Source organism: Amblyomma americanum, chromosome 7 (genome assembly GCF_052857255.1).
Source record: "Amblyomma americanum isolate KBUSLIRL-KWMA chromosome 7, ASM5285725v1, whole genome shotgun sequence".
Classification (NCBI taxonomy): domain Eukaryota; kingdom Metazoa; phylum Arthropoda; class Arachnida; order Ixodida; family Ixodidae; genus Amblyomma; species Amblyomma americanum.
Genome location: NC_135503.1, coordinates 37,782,636 through 37,799,529, shown reverse-complemented (window position 1 = coordinate 37,799,529; position 16,894 = coordinate 37,782,636). Strand labels below are relative to the sequence as shown.

General features: G+C 43.0%; 1 protein-coding gene across 6 annotated transcripts in view; it reads right to left on the bottom strand.

The window, feature by feature from the left end:
• LOC144098908 (intermembrane lipid transfer protein VPS13A-like) overlaps positions 1-16,894 on the bottom strand; it is a 105,354-nt gene that overhangs the window by 38,028 nt on the left and 50,432 nt on the right. For all 6 annotated transcript variants that reach the window (XM_077631853.1, XM_077631859.1, XM_077631856.1 and 3 more), the window contains 14 exons: positions 15,549-15,765; positions 14,080-14,301; positions 13,817-13,950; positions 11,017-11,127; positions 9,010-9,116; positions 8,461-8,596; positions 7,711-7,788; positions 7,022-7,102; positions 6,188-6,408; positions 4,770-4,887; positions 3,595-3,729; positions 3,381-3,470; positions 2,255-2,476; positions 735-821 (listed from right to left, as the gene is read on the bottom strand). In XM_077631853.1, coding sequence (XP_077487979.1) covers positions 735-821; positions 2,255-2,476; positions 3,381-3,470; positions 3,595-3,729; positions 4,770-4,887; positions 6,188-6,408; positions 7,022-7,102; positions 7,711-7,788; positions 8,461-8,596; positions 9,010-9,116; positions 11,017-11,127; positions 13,817-13,950; positions 14,080-14,301; positions 15,549-15,765 — 1,959 coding nt within the window. The remainder of the gene's footprint in view (positions 1-734; positions 822-2,254; positions 2,477-3,380; positions 3,471-3,594; positions 3,730-4,769; positions 4,888-6,187; positions 6,409-7,021; positions 7,103-7,710; positions 7,789-8,460; positions 8,597-9,009; positions 9,117-11,016; positions 11,128-13,816; positions 13,951-14,079; positions 14,302-15,548; positions 15,766-16,894) is intronic.

The window sequence follows — 16,894 nt, the reverse complement described above, 5'->3', positions numbered from 1 at the left end:
AACACTTCAGACAAATGTCAAGACCTCTACTATTCATGGCATAGGCCTGTAACCTGAGGGCACTCTCGTACATCTTATACATATATGCAGCCAGAAACACTCATCCACTCTTTCTCAGTAACTGAAAAGTACGGAGTGGAAACCATTACCATAGGTGGTACAGTTTATGATGTTGTGAGGGTATCTGAGAAGCCATGAGGCTACTCTATAACAGAGGCTGCTCTATAGGCTCTGTAGCACTTCCACAGTGAAGCAATCCAAGGCCACAGACTTTTCAGCCATCACAATGTTGTCATTACCATTAAATGTTAAAAATTATAAATACAAAGATTGAAAAATATTTTCCATTGCTTTAGAAATAGCTCTTCTTCTATTATTATTATTATTATTATTATTATTATTATTATTATTATTATTATTATTATTATTATAATTATTATTATTATTATTATTATTATTACCACCACCACCACCAGATGCATAGCGTTTGCAACCATCTTGGTATCTGATGTTCTTTCTTGTCTGACGTTGCTTGCATTTTGTGTTGAGAGTCACTGGAAATGGGAGAGAGTGCTGACACATAATGAGGGCATTCTATGCCCTCTTTTCAGCCTCCCAAACAGTGAATTTTGTATCCGTTCTCATTTGAATTAACAATGAAAAAGTTTTCATCCATTCAAGCTTTAGCCCACAACTAAACGAAAATGAGCTCGATTTTGTCAGTTCTCACGTACCTTCTTGTGCTTGCGCTTCTTGAAGCGGAACAGAAGTAATTCCTCAGAGGAAGCACTGCAGTCATAAATAATGTCCGAGCTAGAGCCCTGGAAGAAAAAAATATTATTAAGATGTGGGGCTTGATGCGATCTATTTATCTTCAACACAGGCAAATAATAATGGCTCTCTGTGCAAGAAAGCTGCATGCACAGCTTGACAGAGGCCAAGTGACCACTGGCAGACTGCGAGTATATGCCCTAATGCAATAAAATCCACTATATGCACTTGCAAGGGCAAATATTAATCATGATTACAACTGACCCAATGATACAAAAAACACCAGTTCAACTTGACATACAGTAGACTCCTGTCAAGACAAACTTGGTCAAGATGAATTCTCGGATAAGTTCAACTAGTTGAACAAGGTGAAACTACACCAATGCCTTCTTAAAGCAGGATAACATAAAGTTGTTTCAAGCTCTGTTTTCAGCTCACTTCTTGCATAGTGCAACAAATGCTCTATATGCAATTATCCTCTCTGAAAGGCTGCTTGATTCATTGTTTTCATGCAACATATATTTGGACACACCTGGCATGCTCACGCACCTTTTTTGGGGGCACTGCTGTTAAAACGAACAAATTTTCTGGTCCCTTAAAGTTCGTCCTATATGGAGTCGACTGTACACTCAAAACATTCACAGATATGCTCGTGTTACAGAAGAATTTCAACTCCTGCCCTTTTGTACAAGTTATCAGCCAACAACTAGGCTCTAAAGAGAAACATAATCACTTGATTTAAAAACACTGGAAGCAGATACATTGAATGCTTCATTATAAACATCAAGCATTTTGTAAACTACCAAAATCAGTGCAGGATGCGACTTTTTTCCCTGTACTGATGTTGCACAGGAAACTATTGTGCGTACAAACTACCAACTAGCCCAAATGCCTACATCAGTAAATGCAAAAGACTGCTGTCATGACTGTGAGCTTTGGTATGCGATCACTGGATTGTCTAGCCACTGGCTACATGACAGTGCCACAAGCACAATGTGCTTGCATTCTTCACCGAGCACTTCTGATTACTGACAAGGACAGAAAACATACAAGTTAAAAGTCAGCGATATCGCTTGTGCAGCACGGAGTAGAAGCCTGGCCTGCAATTTTTTTCATGCAGGAACTTTTATGATTTGCTAACCTGGTATTGAAGCAACTAGGTCTTGATTGTTTAAGCACACATCTTCTGTGATGCAAGGTGAGTGATGCTCAGAATAATGTGTTACTTTTAACTAGAGGCTTCCCTGGTGACCAATGAGTGCACTTCAGAATGGCATACATGATAGTGCTTGACACAGATCAGAATAAGAGCAATGTAGGCAATGTCAAAAAGAAAGTCAATAGCATGACTTAGTGGTTGACACGTTTGCTTTGATTCCAGGGAGATGCCAAAACTTGACCCCCCCGATTTCCCTTCTGCACCAGACATGTTAGCTGCAGGTGCTAATGCTCCCTGGCGGTTCGTGACAAAAGGCACGCTGACCCTAATTTGCAGTGGAAGGCCCGTCTTGTTGATGACCCAGTAAGGTGAGTAGAGGAACAGCTCGAGGCTCTTCTCCGTGGCCAGGTGGGTAGCGATGCTCAGCTGGCGGTGCATCCGCTCAGGCAGGGTCTGCTGTGGCTGCATGCTGATTGTCTTGCCCTCATCCAGACTTGCTGACAGCTCTGCCCGGCCCTTCCATGAGCAGCCCAGATAGTAGGGAACCTAGCCACAGTCAACATGAGAGGTATGTAAGCCTCCGTGGACAAGACATGGCACGAACAAGCTAGTACACGAAGAGACAAGGGGAACAGACTGGCAGCACTAATTCAGAGCTATCAGTCAGCGCTGAACTTACAAACAGCGCATTTCTCCTTATCCGCTGTTTCAGCACGCTGCTCATGCAACTATTTAAAAGGGGAACATACACAGGGGGACGAGCAATTGCTGCTTCAATGCCACAGCCACAGACTATCTTGTTCTATAAGCCTCTATAGGTAGTTAAACATTAACATGTGTGATACAAAGTGCTCATGTCTAGAGATGAAGGGATGCACCACAAGTGCCAAAGAATGTTGCCTTTCACAGCTACCACAAAGTAGAGGGTACTCCAAGGGTGGTTTTCAGATTATGAGCACACCCAATCAGTATATCAGTAGAGTACTGCTTTAGAAAGCTTATGCTCAATTAACAAGTCAGGTAACTGTGTGCTTAAAAAACCAAGTAAGGAAGGATCCTCGTAGGTCAACCTCTTAGGCAACATTCAGTAAACCAATGTGTCTATGCATTATTCAGGTAGTTTAGATTGCTCTTTTTGTGCATCATCATTATGTTAAAATTCTTCCATTAATCTTGGTGCATCTGAGATCACAAGGCATAGCGTACACAAGTTTGCAAACTTTCCGAGCACAAAATATCGGCCCACTTTCAGCACACCTTCAGTCACTTCAACTTTGCCTATTGCTTTTCCCTCTTCGTTTGCTTATCCTCACTTGTTTGCTTTCAACTTTAATTTTCATTTCCCTAGTGTTGTTACAGTGCAGGATTGTAAAAATGAATTTCGCAGAGCTCAGTGGAGAACCAAGAGACACATTAGGCAACAGCCGACACTAAGACAGCAAACACGCACCTCAATGGAGACTTCTTCAGTATCATTTGGCGACACAGAGAAGACAGGAGCTGAGTCCCCTTCTTCAAGCTTGATTTCTTGTGCCAGTTTCTGCATAAAAGTTGGAGTAAATATTTTAAAGCAAATACAATAAAAGATGAAAGGAACTGAACAGAGTAGTGCATGAAATAGGATAACTACATTACTGTACAGCTTTTGGGAGGCCAAAGCTTACCGTGATTCGCAGTTCAACAGGGTATGGCAGAGAGTTGTGAATCAGAATGGGTGGCACGATGTGCAAGGTGCAGTTTGGCACCAGCATGGTTCCCAGTGATGCCATGCGAGCATCCCGACTCTCCTGGCACACCACCTGCAGGGTTTTCAGTGGACTGATTAATAACAGTAAAGAAAACGGTGTGTTCATGGGCAACTACATTAGTGTGGCTACAGTGGCAAAGTGCAATAGATAAGTCTGGGCGTTTTAAAACTGATGTGGTAAGTGTAGCACACGAACACATCAGCAGCACACAGACGCAACAACAAAAAAAGCAATATTTCTTTTCATGCGATTATGCCCTTTCTTAAAACCACGAGACAGCAAGCCAGTGCATAGAACTGCCACAAAGCTGCTTGTTAGTTTACTTTTTCTACAGGCACAGGTTACCATATATTGATGCATATAAGCTGAACCAAATACAAGTTACCATTGTTTTCCTTTCCCTTCAGCTCTAGTGAGTCGAAAAAGAAGAATGTATCTCTACAGCTTGCTTTTCGACATTGTAGCAGTCCTCTTTTACTTGCCCTTGTTGCAGCGTGCATTGTAGTTCATTCACAATTATATCCTTGCTCCTATTTCCTTCACTCATTTCCCGTACAGTAGTAAACTTTTTCCTTGAATCCTTGGCAAGATACTCATCACAGGATGGCATCGTAGCGCAAACACAATACGAGATCTCTCAAAAGTGAGCAACATGCAATGATGCAATCGTAAGGCCAACGGTAGGAGGAAAATAGAGATCAAAAGCCAATGAAATGGCACATGCCATGCTTCGACATTCGTACCATGCTTCGACATTCGTGTGCATGCCAAGTGGCTACCCTGGTCATTTTTATGCCTGAATCCACGTTTACAGACATATGCAAGCCAGGCAAAATACACAAAGTTCACACTTTACAATAATTTAAGGGTGGATGAGCAATCATGATGTTACTTTACTTTCCAAGAGGTTAACTGCATGAAATTCTTAAAGTAAGCCTAGCATATCAGAGCATCCCTATATCCCAGTGAAAAGCACTGCATTGCCATCCTTTCTTAACTGTGCAGGAAACAACATAAAAAAAAAATACACATGGGCTATTCTCTCCATGCACAGCACAGCTACATAGAGAGGAGAGCAGTCCAAGACTTGCCTTTATCCAAAAAGGACACTTTTCCCGAGGGTCCTTTGACTTGCAGCTGAGGAATTTGGCACTCTTGTTGCAGAGGACAATGTCCTGCGACCAGAGACCGTCTGTGGAGGGCTCGTACCTGGAAGAAATGAATCGTCCAAATACGGGGTCAAAGTGCAAACCTATGTGTAGAGCCCCAAGATTTTCCACATAACTATGCAAGATAACAGTGCAGAAACAAACAGGAATGAGTACCCTGTTTGCTTGTGTACTGTAGGCTCATGGAATAACACCTAGACTAAGCTACACCCCCTAATGACTTTGCCATGCTGTGATACCAAAGCAAAGGCTGAACTAGGGCTTCACAGACTTGTGAAAACATGCCGGAAAAATGCAGCAGCTGAGAAAAACGTTGGTTATTGCAACAGGATACAAAAGAAAGCGAAAAGAACCAACAATGTTCTCAGAGAATAGCTTCAAAGACTGTAGTGTGCTGCTGCCTATTTGTAACTGTCAGCAAGTCCCCAGAAAGTATTATAGCTGTTTAAATTTCATAGAGCTGTTTGAAAGTTTTACAAAAACAATATGTGCTCTACCCCCCCAAAAAAAAGGAGACGCAAGTACATGCAAGACTTTATGCAATCCACCCACACACATCTCGAAGACATGAAGGTCCAAATCTATTCTGGTAAAGTTCCCAAGATTAATGCTTTCAGATGCTAGGTATGTATGCAATTGTGTACATAATGAACTCGCAGCTTTTTCTGCAAGGTAATTTCTTAATTTCAGAAAAACTTTCATACTGCACCTGCGGTGCTTTCTTATGTAGCCATTGAGCACAGTAAATAATATTTCTGAACAGAATAAGCCTGGCAGCAAATCCTTTGATATAGACATGTACACAGATTTTGTTACCCCTTAAAATATCATTTTCTAGGTTTCTAGTGCCGCGTGCTTGTTTGAAAAATAATAATAATAAATACTATATATGATCCCATGACTTCTCGTGTAATTACCTGACAAACCTGACAAATGAGTTCCAACCACTATGGTGCTTTGTAAAAAATCCTGTACAGTATGGCACGTGTGCGCTTGGAAACAAATTTATTGTAGCATTTCCTCGCAACCTAATTGCCTAGTATTGATATTATTGGATGGGGCATGCATGTTCTCTTATACCGACAGGCATTTCAAGTGATTAGCTAGTGAATTGTCAAAAATAATATTTTTTCAACACACACACATTCCGTAAAGTTTTGCTGCCTGTGGAAAATTAACAGTTTGTGTTTCGCATTGCCAAACTTTCATTTGCTTTCTTGAGGCCTGCTCAAATTATTTTGACCAAAAAAAAAATTTTTTGAATACAAATAGCAAGCAGCATCTAAAAGCGGAAAACAAGCACAGGACGCTGCGGAGGACATTGTGCTAAGGGGCCCCACCCTGCACAGTCACTGGTGACCGATGTTGGCTGCAGGTAGATCCTTGAATGGTGGGCCACAAACAGGGGTACGTGGTACACCTCCCCATGACTGAGCGTGGCCAGTCGGATGTGTGTCTCGTGGAAAGGATTCTTAGCATAACGTTCGGCCGACACGCCCACTGCCTCAAGGCTGGACTTCTCGCACAGCAGCTGGACCGGCCGTGGCAAGTGGTTCTCCAGCTGTTTTTGTTCCATGCAAATGTAGGAAAACATAAAAGAAAATGACAGCAGCACAATTTGATTTTTTACCACCTGCTTCTTTTCCTTTGCTTTCATTCAAACAACAAGACATGGCAGGAGAACTTGCAGTTCAACCTGATAGCCTCTGTTTTAAAGCGCCAGCTGTATAAGGGACGTTGGCCAGTTTCATGGCATACTGCTTCCACATAGGCGTGCAGGTGCACCCAAGATGAGTCTCACCTGTTTGTTTCAACAGCTGAGCAGTGGTTATGATGTCAAAGGTCAGTACAGGCAATGTGAGACATGGAGAAACTGCAATATAATCACTGCTTCTTCACTCGCTGTGAGGCTGGCTCTTGAGGCAGGATGGCTTTAGCACTTTAGTGAATTAAAACGATGAAGAAGTGACTACATCGTGGTTTTCTTCATGCCTCACGTGACCTACACTCGCCTTTTGACGTCATAGCCATCGCTCGGCTGTTCCAATCGAAACAGGCGAGAGAAGAAATTCGATAACGTCAAAGTCATTAGCCCCAAATAGCAAGCGCGTGTCTAAAATAAAGCAGCACTGTGCAAAGTTTGTCAGTAAATCCGACATGCTAGAAGAACACACCATCAGAGGAGATCGAGCTGTGATGGTCTTCTTTCCGTTTCCAATCTTCATGTCCAGGATAAAGAAGTACCTCATTTTATTCTGAAAGACGGAAAGAAAAAGAAAATAATGAGACTCAATATTTACCAACCAGCACACTATGCTGTAAGAGAAAAACAATGGCAAACAAACAATTGCCAGGTTGAGCACGAGCACAACACAGAGCAAAAGCAGGGTACTAGTGCGTGCATGTTCAGGTGGCTCAAATATGGAAGGGAACACATTATGAGCATTCAACTTGTTACCAGTATGAGTGACAAGCGCACTTTTTTCCTGTTATGTTGGTAGATTTCCTCTGAACATATGTTCAGAGCTTTGGTGCGGAAACAACAGGATTCGCTACTGTGTGCAAACTGGCTTTTAAGACTGGAACTACCTGTACAGTCGCAGCCAGAATACAGAGCCCCTAGGTTAGGTTAGGTTAGGTTAGGTTACGTTAGGTTAGGTTAGGTTAGGTTAGGATAGGATAGGATAGGTTAGGTAAGGTAAGGTTAGGTTAGGTTTAGGGTTAGGTTACGTTAGCTAATCAAAGAGTTGATCACCGAAGAATGTTCCATACTATTCGTGCCATGACTGTAAATGCATACACATGCATGTGCACACATGCACACACACACAACACATGCACACAAAATCAAGCATTCACTCACTTTCATTGGGTGAAGGGCAAACAGTGAACTGCCTGCTTTTCTTGGCATCCAGCACTGAAACTTCTCAAATCCTGGAACCTGAGGAAAAACATGTGGTGCATATGCAGGCAATAACAATGCTGAAGAAAAGGAAAGGAAAAAACAAAGCAAGTAGCAATGAAGAAAACTAATCCCGTTTTTCAAAGTAAGATCAAGACATGAAAAGCAACCCTCAGGCTATAGCATGACTTATGACATGTGTATGTAACAAGCACTGCACTTATAGTTCAAGCTCTTTATATCTCCTGTCCTAAACAGGTCTGTTGTCACTTTTGTAAATTTTAATATCATAAAAAACGTAGAGCACAAGCTGATTACTTATTACTTGGTGATAAAAGGACTTCAAACAGTACACTATAATAAAGTACCTAACGTAGGGAAGTGTTACTGGTTTCACCCAAAGCAGGCATAGTTTGAAAACTGCAAAGTGGTTACTTTTAGCTTGGTATGGCCCTTCAACGACTCATAAATGGAGTATTCTTCATGTCTGCAAGCACAGCTTCTCTTTTCTCGGCATTCCGCATTACACTTCCAGGTCTTTTTAGTGTTGCCAACATCCTCAACAAAATGGAACCAAATGGAACTCCAAAAACTTGTTTCGGACTAGTTGGAAGCTAGCTGAAGTGATTCAGATTCCAAATGGTTCCAACTGTGTTCACAGAAGACAAAAAGCAGTCGTTTTCGGTTGGCATATGTCAAGAGTCCTCTTACTTCCACTGCGATCTTCTCTGTTGTCTTCTCCTTGTAGAGATCGCAGAGAGGCTTCTCTTCGAAAACAGCGACCGAAATCAAGGGTGTGCTAGCAGCCTCCACATCATCATTGCGCTGGTCGAGCGAAGATTGCCTCCTGCACAAGTCCAATGGACAGCACAGCACACAGTTGGTATAATTGGGCCTGCCACTTTTCAACAGCTGTTCACAGGTGTACAAATGCAAACAAAGGCTTATAAAATGCCAACCCAGTATGTGCAGGTACTTTTGCTTTGGCTCTCACTACTGTCAATGGTGAGAGTGTACCACAGGATAGGTGCCTCACCAGCCTAATGCAATACATATCACCAGAGACAGTTCATTGCGCATGTACATGTTCCATCAACTTCGTCCTGCAAATTTTGCTGTGCCTGGTTCAGTTAAAGTTGATAGATTTTCAACTGAGTTCCTTCTTTCCAAGCATAAACAAACAAGTGCACATTTTCACATTTGCAACCACTTTCCTTTCCAGACAGCATGGGCACTCAGCAAGGGCGGAGAGGGGCTCACCTGGCAGAGTCAAGACCACTGGTGGTGGGTGCGCTACTTGCAGTGGGGCTGAAGGCCGGTGCCTGTCCCCACGCCTGTTGGGCGATGACAAAGCGCTCGTTTTCATCCTGTGCCAGAGTGAAAACATGCTGCTGCTACAGCAAACAATTCGTCACCCTTTCTTCCCTGTTGAAACGCCGCAGCGCTACATGCAAACAGATGCGGTGTACTGTCCAGAAACGGACTACACATGCGAAACCCTGCACCAACGATGTCCGCTCCTGGTCATATTGCACACATCAGATACAAAGGTAAGTGGGTTGTCTAGCAAGAGACCACAAGGACCCACAGGGGCACCTGCAATCCACAGACGTCTGATGAGTTGTGACACCAAGGCATCAGAGTCACCAGCACAAGAGGGTTGTACCCACCCATGTATCAGGATGCATGGTACACAACCACACCACTTTCTCTCTCTCTCCCCCTTTCAACTCCCTTCATCCCTGCCCTTGCAGCATGGCTCAGATATAAATCCCAAGCAAGGCAGTCATACCACACCTTTCCTCTCTTCATAACCTTCTTCTCATCCAACACATGGAAGCTTAGCTGTCCAGCTGAAGTGATTAATCAAGTGACTAATGCTTGATTAGCCTTTCGAATTGTGAACCTCTATGTCATGATACCTCAGGCATGCTCCTTCATTGCCATGCAAAGTCAAGTGTTTCCTAATGCATTATGGTATTTCACAAAAGTTCCAGGGTGCTGATGAAATTATGAATAGGGGTTGGACTTTTCGGTTTAAACTGAAAAAAAAAAAAAGGTTAGCAGAGGTTCAATTTAAAAAATTTGGTTTTTACCGAAAAAGGTTAGTATCCATGGCAGAGATGCCACAGCTAGCTTGCTATTAAGTAGGAATTACCCCAACAAAGGAGGAAATTAATCATCTACGCCAGCCATGGGTGTGGCGAGATGGTGGCGCCTTTGGATTAAGCAGTGCAGTCATGCGCTCTGAGGCATTTCTCCACTACCTTACTCACCTCTGCACTGACACTGGATAAGGACACTGACGAGAAGCCTTGTATAACTGTCAACGAAAAAGTGTTATGTTCTGGCTATCATGTCTGTTAAGAAACAGTTCCACCCACAGAACAATGTGACAATAGTGATAGTAGCTCCTAACGCTGCCCTAGAAGACGATTGTTCCGTGAGAATCTTGGCTACACCAAAAGCTCCTACGTGCCGCTCAGTTTGCGAGCCAGAAGGAAACGACACACATGGCCCTATCTTACTGCACATTGCATCCTCTCAAGTAGTGCAGCAAAAGTTTGATCCCATTATGAAAGCCTCACCACATAAAAACTAAATGCTCCATATATCCAACCACACTACACCACACATGATGGGAGATGATGATCCTTGAGCAAACACATTGAGGTGAAGGCACACTCTGTAAAATGGCAAACGGGATAGTTGGAAACTCATAGTTAATTCATAGTAATCAGGATTCCGTATCATTTTCGTCCTGTTCACTGCACCAGGGTGATCAGCTGTGAGGGCAATACAGGTAGGCAACTTCTCACAGACCTCTTCCAAACAAACAGTTATACGCAGATGAACGATTTGAATGTCTGAAAGAAAATTCTTTTCACTGTGACTTCAGGATAAAGCTCAACACATTGCTTGAGCGCCAAAAAGGCATTGAGTAGGGACATGCAGGGCCTTATTCACACTACCATTGAGAAGAAAACAAGTGTTGTATAAATAATCTCTTAGTTACTGCTGTTCTGCTGTTATCCTCGCAGTCTGAAATTTCCTATAATGCAATCACCATTAGTCTGAGTTAGTAAGATGCTGTGTTGCTCCCATGTTGTCTCTATCATTTTTGCAAAGGCCTACTGACAAGCCTAGGTGGTCAAGAGCGCAGGTGTTTTGTTCATGAGCATGTAACGTATGTGAAATAGTAAAAACGGAACTGAATGGAACTGAACTACACCAGACGGCACTCGAGGTATGGTGAACACAGCTTACCTTGACGAGCACAGAGACGAGTGCCTCTGGTCCCAGAAGATTGTCAATCGCAAGGGATTCCTGAGATGCGGCAAGTTGGCGTGAAGGAGCTTCGTGCTTTTTTTGCATGTCCTGGACAAAGAAAAAGAAGTATGCCAAGTGTAAATGCTATAGTATACTACATTACCCTGTTGACTGCAAGCATAGTCGGTGCAACCTCATAAAGTTTTGAATTTTCATGTACTGTCATAGAAGAACTGCACAATCATGAAATCCTGTGCTAATCAGATCATAACTATGAGGACACGCAGATATTTAAGATGTTTCCACTTGTTTACAGTCCTTTTCGTTTCAAAAACTTAATGGCCATAACTGAGGTTAGAATCATTACGGTGCTGTATCCAGCACAAAAAAAAGCAATCAATAAAGATGAACAGCATTAAATAAATGATAAAAGGAGCAGAGATGTTCAAGTTGGCTCTGGCTAAACACAAGAAAAATATGGGAATAGTCTAGAGAAATGCCGCTTTTGAAATTCGCAAGCTGATGCAAATGACCATGAGCTTAAAGAACCATATGTGAAGACAAAAAGAGAAATATGCAGTTAATATGTTGAATAAGGCGACCACTGTGCAAGAAAAAAATTTTTCGCGCTTTTGCATACATGGTCTAGCTAAAAAATATTCCACCAGATACAGAAGAACCCTGCTGTTATGTTCCCGGATGCTGTGTTGCTGTGTTTTAACAGCTGCTACGTTTACGGGGGTGAGTCCGGCGTAGCTCCCATAGAACTAATACGATAGAAACTCGGTTGTTACATCACAGTTATGACAGCCGTAGCGCACATGAAACAGCGACAATATGCTGGCCAAAGCGGGGCGTCACACTCCATCAGTGCTCGATCGTCCCGGCGTCCAGGGGCTTCCAGCACACTGCCCCACACCAATGCCACGTATGCTTACGGGTGGCATGAATTTTGTTGCGGCTGTTGGTGCAGTCCATGACCGCTGCGATGCGAGTGCAAGCGACTGAAGGGGCAAAAACGAATGCGACATCTGCGGCCGCGCCGACAGCGCTGTGAGAGGTGCGGTTGCGTAGACTGGCTCTGATGCTTTTGTTTGTGTCATCTGCATTATCTTGCTGCCTGGAGCCCAAAAGACTCTGTTGGTAGATTCCAATTGACGAGGATTGTGCAGGATTCAAGCGGCCACAGTGAAAACAGCGCAAAAGCGCACACGCGGCGCAAGAGCATTTGCTCCGCACACGCCCTATCCTCGCTCCTGCCTCTGTTCCACCGACAGCTACTCAGGTAAAGAAGCGCCATCACAAGGCGTTTCGACATTCTGCACATGGAAAACAATTGCGAGAGCCGAAAAGCATTAAAAATTCCAGAGAAGGATGTTGCGTTTACAAGAAATAATAAAAAGCGGCAGACAACGATGCACTAGAGCTTCCACTCAGCCACTTAGCTACTGTCTGTGAGGTCCCTCTGTGTGCCCATCGGGTCGTGGGCAACCAACCCTAGGTGGCCCTCCAGGTGGTAGGTGGGCCACATAGGTCACATGGCCCTGTGATGTCATTACAGCCTGCCCCCTGGATTGTGAGCAAACTGCCCACTGTGAAAGGTGGCAGTTCAATTAATGATTCGTCATAAGAGGTGGCTTGGCAAGAGTAACATGGGTCTCACAAGCCCCAATTGTGGCAGCACCTGCCATCGCCGGGCAGTGGCGGATCGCTTAACCACTGCACCAGGAGTGGTACGGAGACTCCCAGGGATCTATGACTGTAAAGTAGAGAATGACCACTTCCGCATATATGAGCATTAAGCCATTAACACTATCGCGTCATGCCCTTCAAACGGAGCTTAAGTGTCTCCTCAAGTGAAACTGAAACTGCAAAACTGAAGTGAAAACCGAAGTTCTAGTGCACCTAATTCGCATTTGGCCGAACCACGCTAAACCGTCCGTCATTTTTTTTTTTCACGTGCTACGTTTCTTGACTGGTGTGTTCTTTTTTTCCATGGTACCATGAAAAATGAAAGAGCAGAGTTCTACAGTAAAGTAACATCTTTGAAATTTGTAGCTTCGCTTGCTCCTACTTGGCCATCTTGTAAGCTAGACCCCTTTGTGCATGCATCAGTGATCACTCTCATTCTAATAAATTTTAACGGCAAGGGAGACCCCAATGAATAAATCAGTCTATGTGCAGAGTTGATGTTGCATTCAGAATTGTGAAGCAACTTGACACCAAGCCTGGCCATCAATTACACCTCACAGAGTTTTTGGCGAAAGCATGCGACCCCATGGGTGTGCTCGTTTCCCTGTAAAGTCTGGGCAAGATACCATGTAACTTTTTCAAAAGCTGATCGCATTTGAAAGGCAAAAGTTTACAGACTTTCAACGGGAAAAATTGAAATAGCAACACAACAGCCAATGGCCACCCCAAAAGAGGAACTTGCAGTATGCTTCGAATATAAGAGGATTTCTCTGTTACGAGTTCCCAAGGAAAGAATTTTACATCGAAGGAGAGTGAGGCAGCATTGCCCTAGGATGCCAGTTAATTAATTAATGTTACACACTAATAATTAATTAACTGAATACCAAGTTTGGAGTTTATTCAAAGTGACTTCATATGTTTGCAGCAAGACAAAAAGCTGGGCGAGCTGAAGCTGACTCACGGTGACACATAATGAGCAAGTTGAAGCTCACTGGTGCTGCTTGTGCCTTACGTATGACCATGACTCCTTTGTATGCATACATATCACAAATGTCATCAGTTGAACGAAGAATTATAAAAACAATTAGTACAGCTTACTGCTTACATTCCACAGCTTGAAGAAAATGCTGACTGCAGTAGAGGTGAGATTCATGTTGAGCATGTCCCGAGAGTCCACAAGAACGTAAGTTGACAGTGTGGTTTCACAGGAATTGTCTTGTGCACCATCATGGGTGTCACCTGTGGTAAACATACACAAACTAATGATTACAGTGGCAAGCTGAAAACTTTCTGGAAGATCTCAGAATGTTTCTTTTTTGTCTTTAATCATATACATTTTCATCCAGACTATAGAGTAAGCTGGGGCACCTTTCTCCAGAAACACTGGCCGGTCTTCCGTAGTTGAAAGCTCATTGTCAGCCATCTCAGTCTCCTCAGACTCAGACTTGGCCTCAGCTGCAGCCTCATTCTCACTCTGCTCGTCCCCACTACTGTGGTCTGAAAACAGGTGCCCGAAGGCATGGGCAATCCTTTGGAGGACGTTCTCGTCACCTTCTGAATCCGAGTCCACTGCCACAAGGGTCGAAGACTCTGCAAGGATGAAAACAGCACAAGATGTGTGCTTAAATGTCTGAGCAGTACCACCAACAGTGGCAACATGATGCACGAATACTTGCTCAACAGAGGCTCTTTTGCATTTGGGAACACAGAAGGGAAAAATAAAATAACTGTATGACTGCTGAAAGAAGAGATACACTGCGCTGAAAAATTGTTGACACAACACCTTGAAGCTTGAACAGTACCACCAGCCTGCACAGTAAGCAAGCTGCACAAAGTTCAGAGCTGTGCTTAATGATCAGCATCAAGAAATCTAAAGCGCAGTCATAAGGACACCCAAGTGAGAGAGAGACGGAGGAACCTTTCTCTTGGAAAACAAAGCATACAACAAGTGTTCCGTATTTTTCAGTCTATAGGTCGCACCTGTGTATAAGTCACGCTCTGAAGATGGCAGATATTCCGAAAAAAAAATACAAATAAGTCCCACTGATGTATATGAAGCACCCGTTCATTGAAAAACACTATGAAGACATGTTGTGGATCCTTTTGTCAGAGAGTGCAACGAAAATACAAGCCTGTGGCAGCTGTCACGCATGGATGATATCCTCAAGCTCTGCCAGATTGGCCAGACGCAAGATCAGAGCTCTCTAGCACGTTTTCACCAGTGCTGTATAACTTTCTTGCTCATACTGAACGCCTTCACCTCGCACTGCCGCAGGCAAGATATGCCTGAAGCCTAATAGATTTGACACCAAAATCGAAACTTCAGAAAATTTTGAAATTTTGCTGGACTGGCTGGACTAGAGCGTGCGTTGTGCCGCTGCTGCATTCAATTTGGTTGTGTCGAGATTACATAATTCTAGCCTTGAGATCAAAATAACCTGACCTTTTTCTCTTAGCATCGATATTCTTATCAAACATAGTTACTGGGCATGACAAAAGATGGCATGGTGGTGCATATTGTTTCTCACCATGTATGAGTCACAATGTTGTAAAATACTGACGAAAAATTGGGAAAAAAAAATTAATTATACACCAGAAAATATGGCATAACCTAAGGAACAGCGTACAATTTAAGGGACAGGGACTTAGGCACACTGAAAAGCGCTTGGGAGAGCTAGAAAACTCGCACATTAAAAAAAAAAAAAAGACCGATATGTGCCACACTGAGGAAAGGATGAGCAAAGTACAGAGGACAAACTGTTGCCAGGCAGGACACAGCGCAGCAAACTGAAAGTATTGGGGAATGATGGGATGAGCGTGAGAGAGAGGGTGCGTACCCCTCGACTTGTGGCTCAGTGCTTTACGGGCCCGTGCCGGTGGGTGCCGCCGGATGACGGTCATCTCAGTCTCATCTTCACTGGCGTCATCCGATGTGCTCGCACTGCCACCAGAGCCAGTCGATGCCCCATCCAATGCATCTACTGCATCCATCAGCAGGTTTGAGCGGCAGCCATTGCGAGTGGACAGGATCGGGTAGCTCCGATCCCTGAACATCTGCACCACACATATGAGGCACAGCTGTTGCAACATCACTGAGCTAATATCGCTGATGGTATCATGACATTGGCAAAAGCGAAACTTTGTACGAAGCTTGGCAAATTTGGCATAAACACTAACCAAATGAAAGAAAACTAGCAAACTAGCAGAAGCAAGATTGCTGTCATAACATTAACGAGCATCAATGTGAAAGTAGTGCCTAACACGTACTAACTCGCAAGAATCAGACCTGCGGAATATAAAGAAATCGATGTTACTTACCAGTAAAGAAAGACAAAAATGACAGAAAAAGCAGAGCACTAAACCATTACTTTTAAGTATTTTAAGGTAGTGCTAAATACTCAATGAAATATTTTCCTGATTTAAATAAAAAATCCCATGCATCATTTCACTCTCCAACTTGCTAAGAATAAGTAAAAGGATTGCTACTGAGAAAAATAAGACTGCAAATCTGATATTGCAAACAGGTATCCATACTCACAACTAGTCACCTTAGAACATTCAGATTTAGGATTTCTTACCTTCGCTGTATAACTCTCACTAATTCAAATACAAAGAAGGCCAAAAGTCTACTCCCATTACATGGAGTTTTAAGGGGACCTTTTCAATACATTTGTTGTTGATGAGAAAAAAGGACCAGTTTGAATAAACCAAAGGTTAGAATTAAGAAAGTTCAAATTAACGAGAATCCACTGTATACCTACCAATGGTGCTAAAAAAAAAATCCCGAAAAATTGAGTTAAAGAATGCAACTTAGGTCACAATACCTGCACGCTATTAATTATGCTTTTCAGTTCAAAACCTCAAATTTTGCTGAAATTTAATTTGAATTTTTTCTTAATGAAATTTCTGCATTACCAAAGCATAGCCTATGCCTTGTTTGGATGCACTTTTGAGATAAATGACTATTCCCACAAAGATTCTTTGCACAGAATCAAGAAGCATGACCACTAAGGGTGTGCAAATGTTTGAAATCTTTAATACTTCTTTGTGAATAACACTTGCTATTTGATTCACACTGCACCTTTACTATTAGAAACATTCAAACCTAGTGAACGTTTGAAAATTATGGATTTTCCCGTGTGGCTAGTCTCACAGTGTTTCCAAACACATTAGCCAGTTCAAT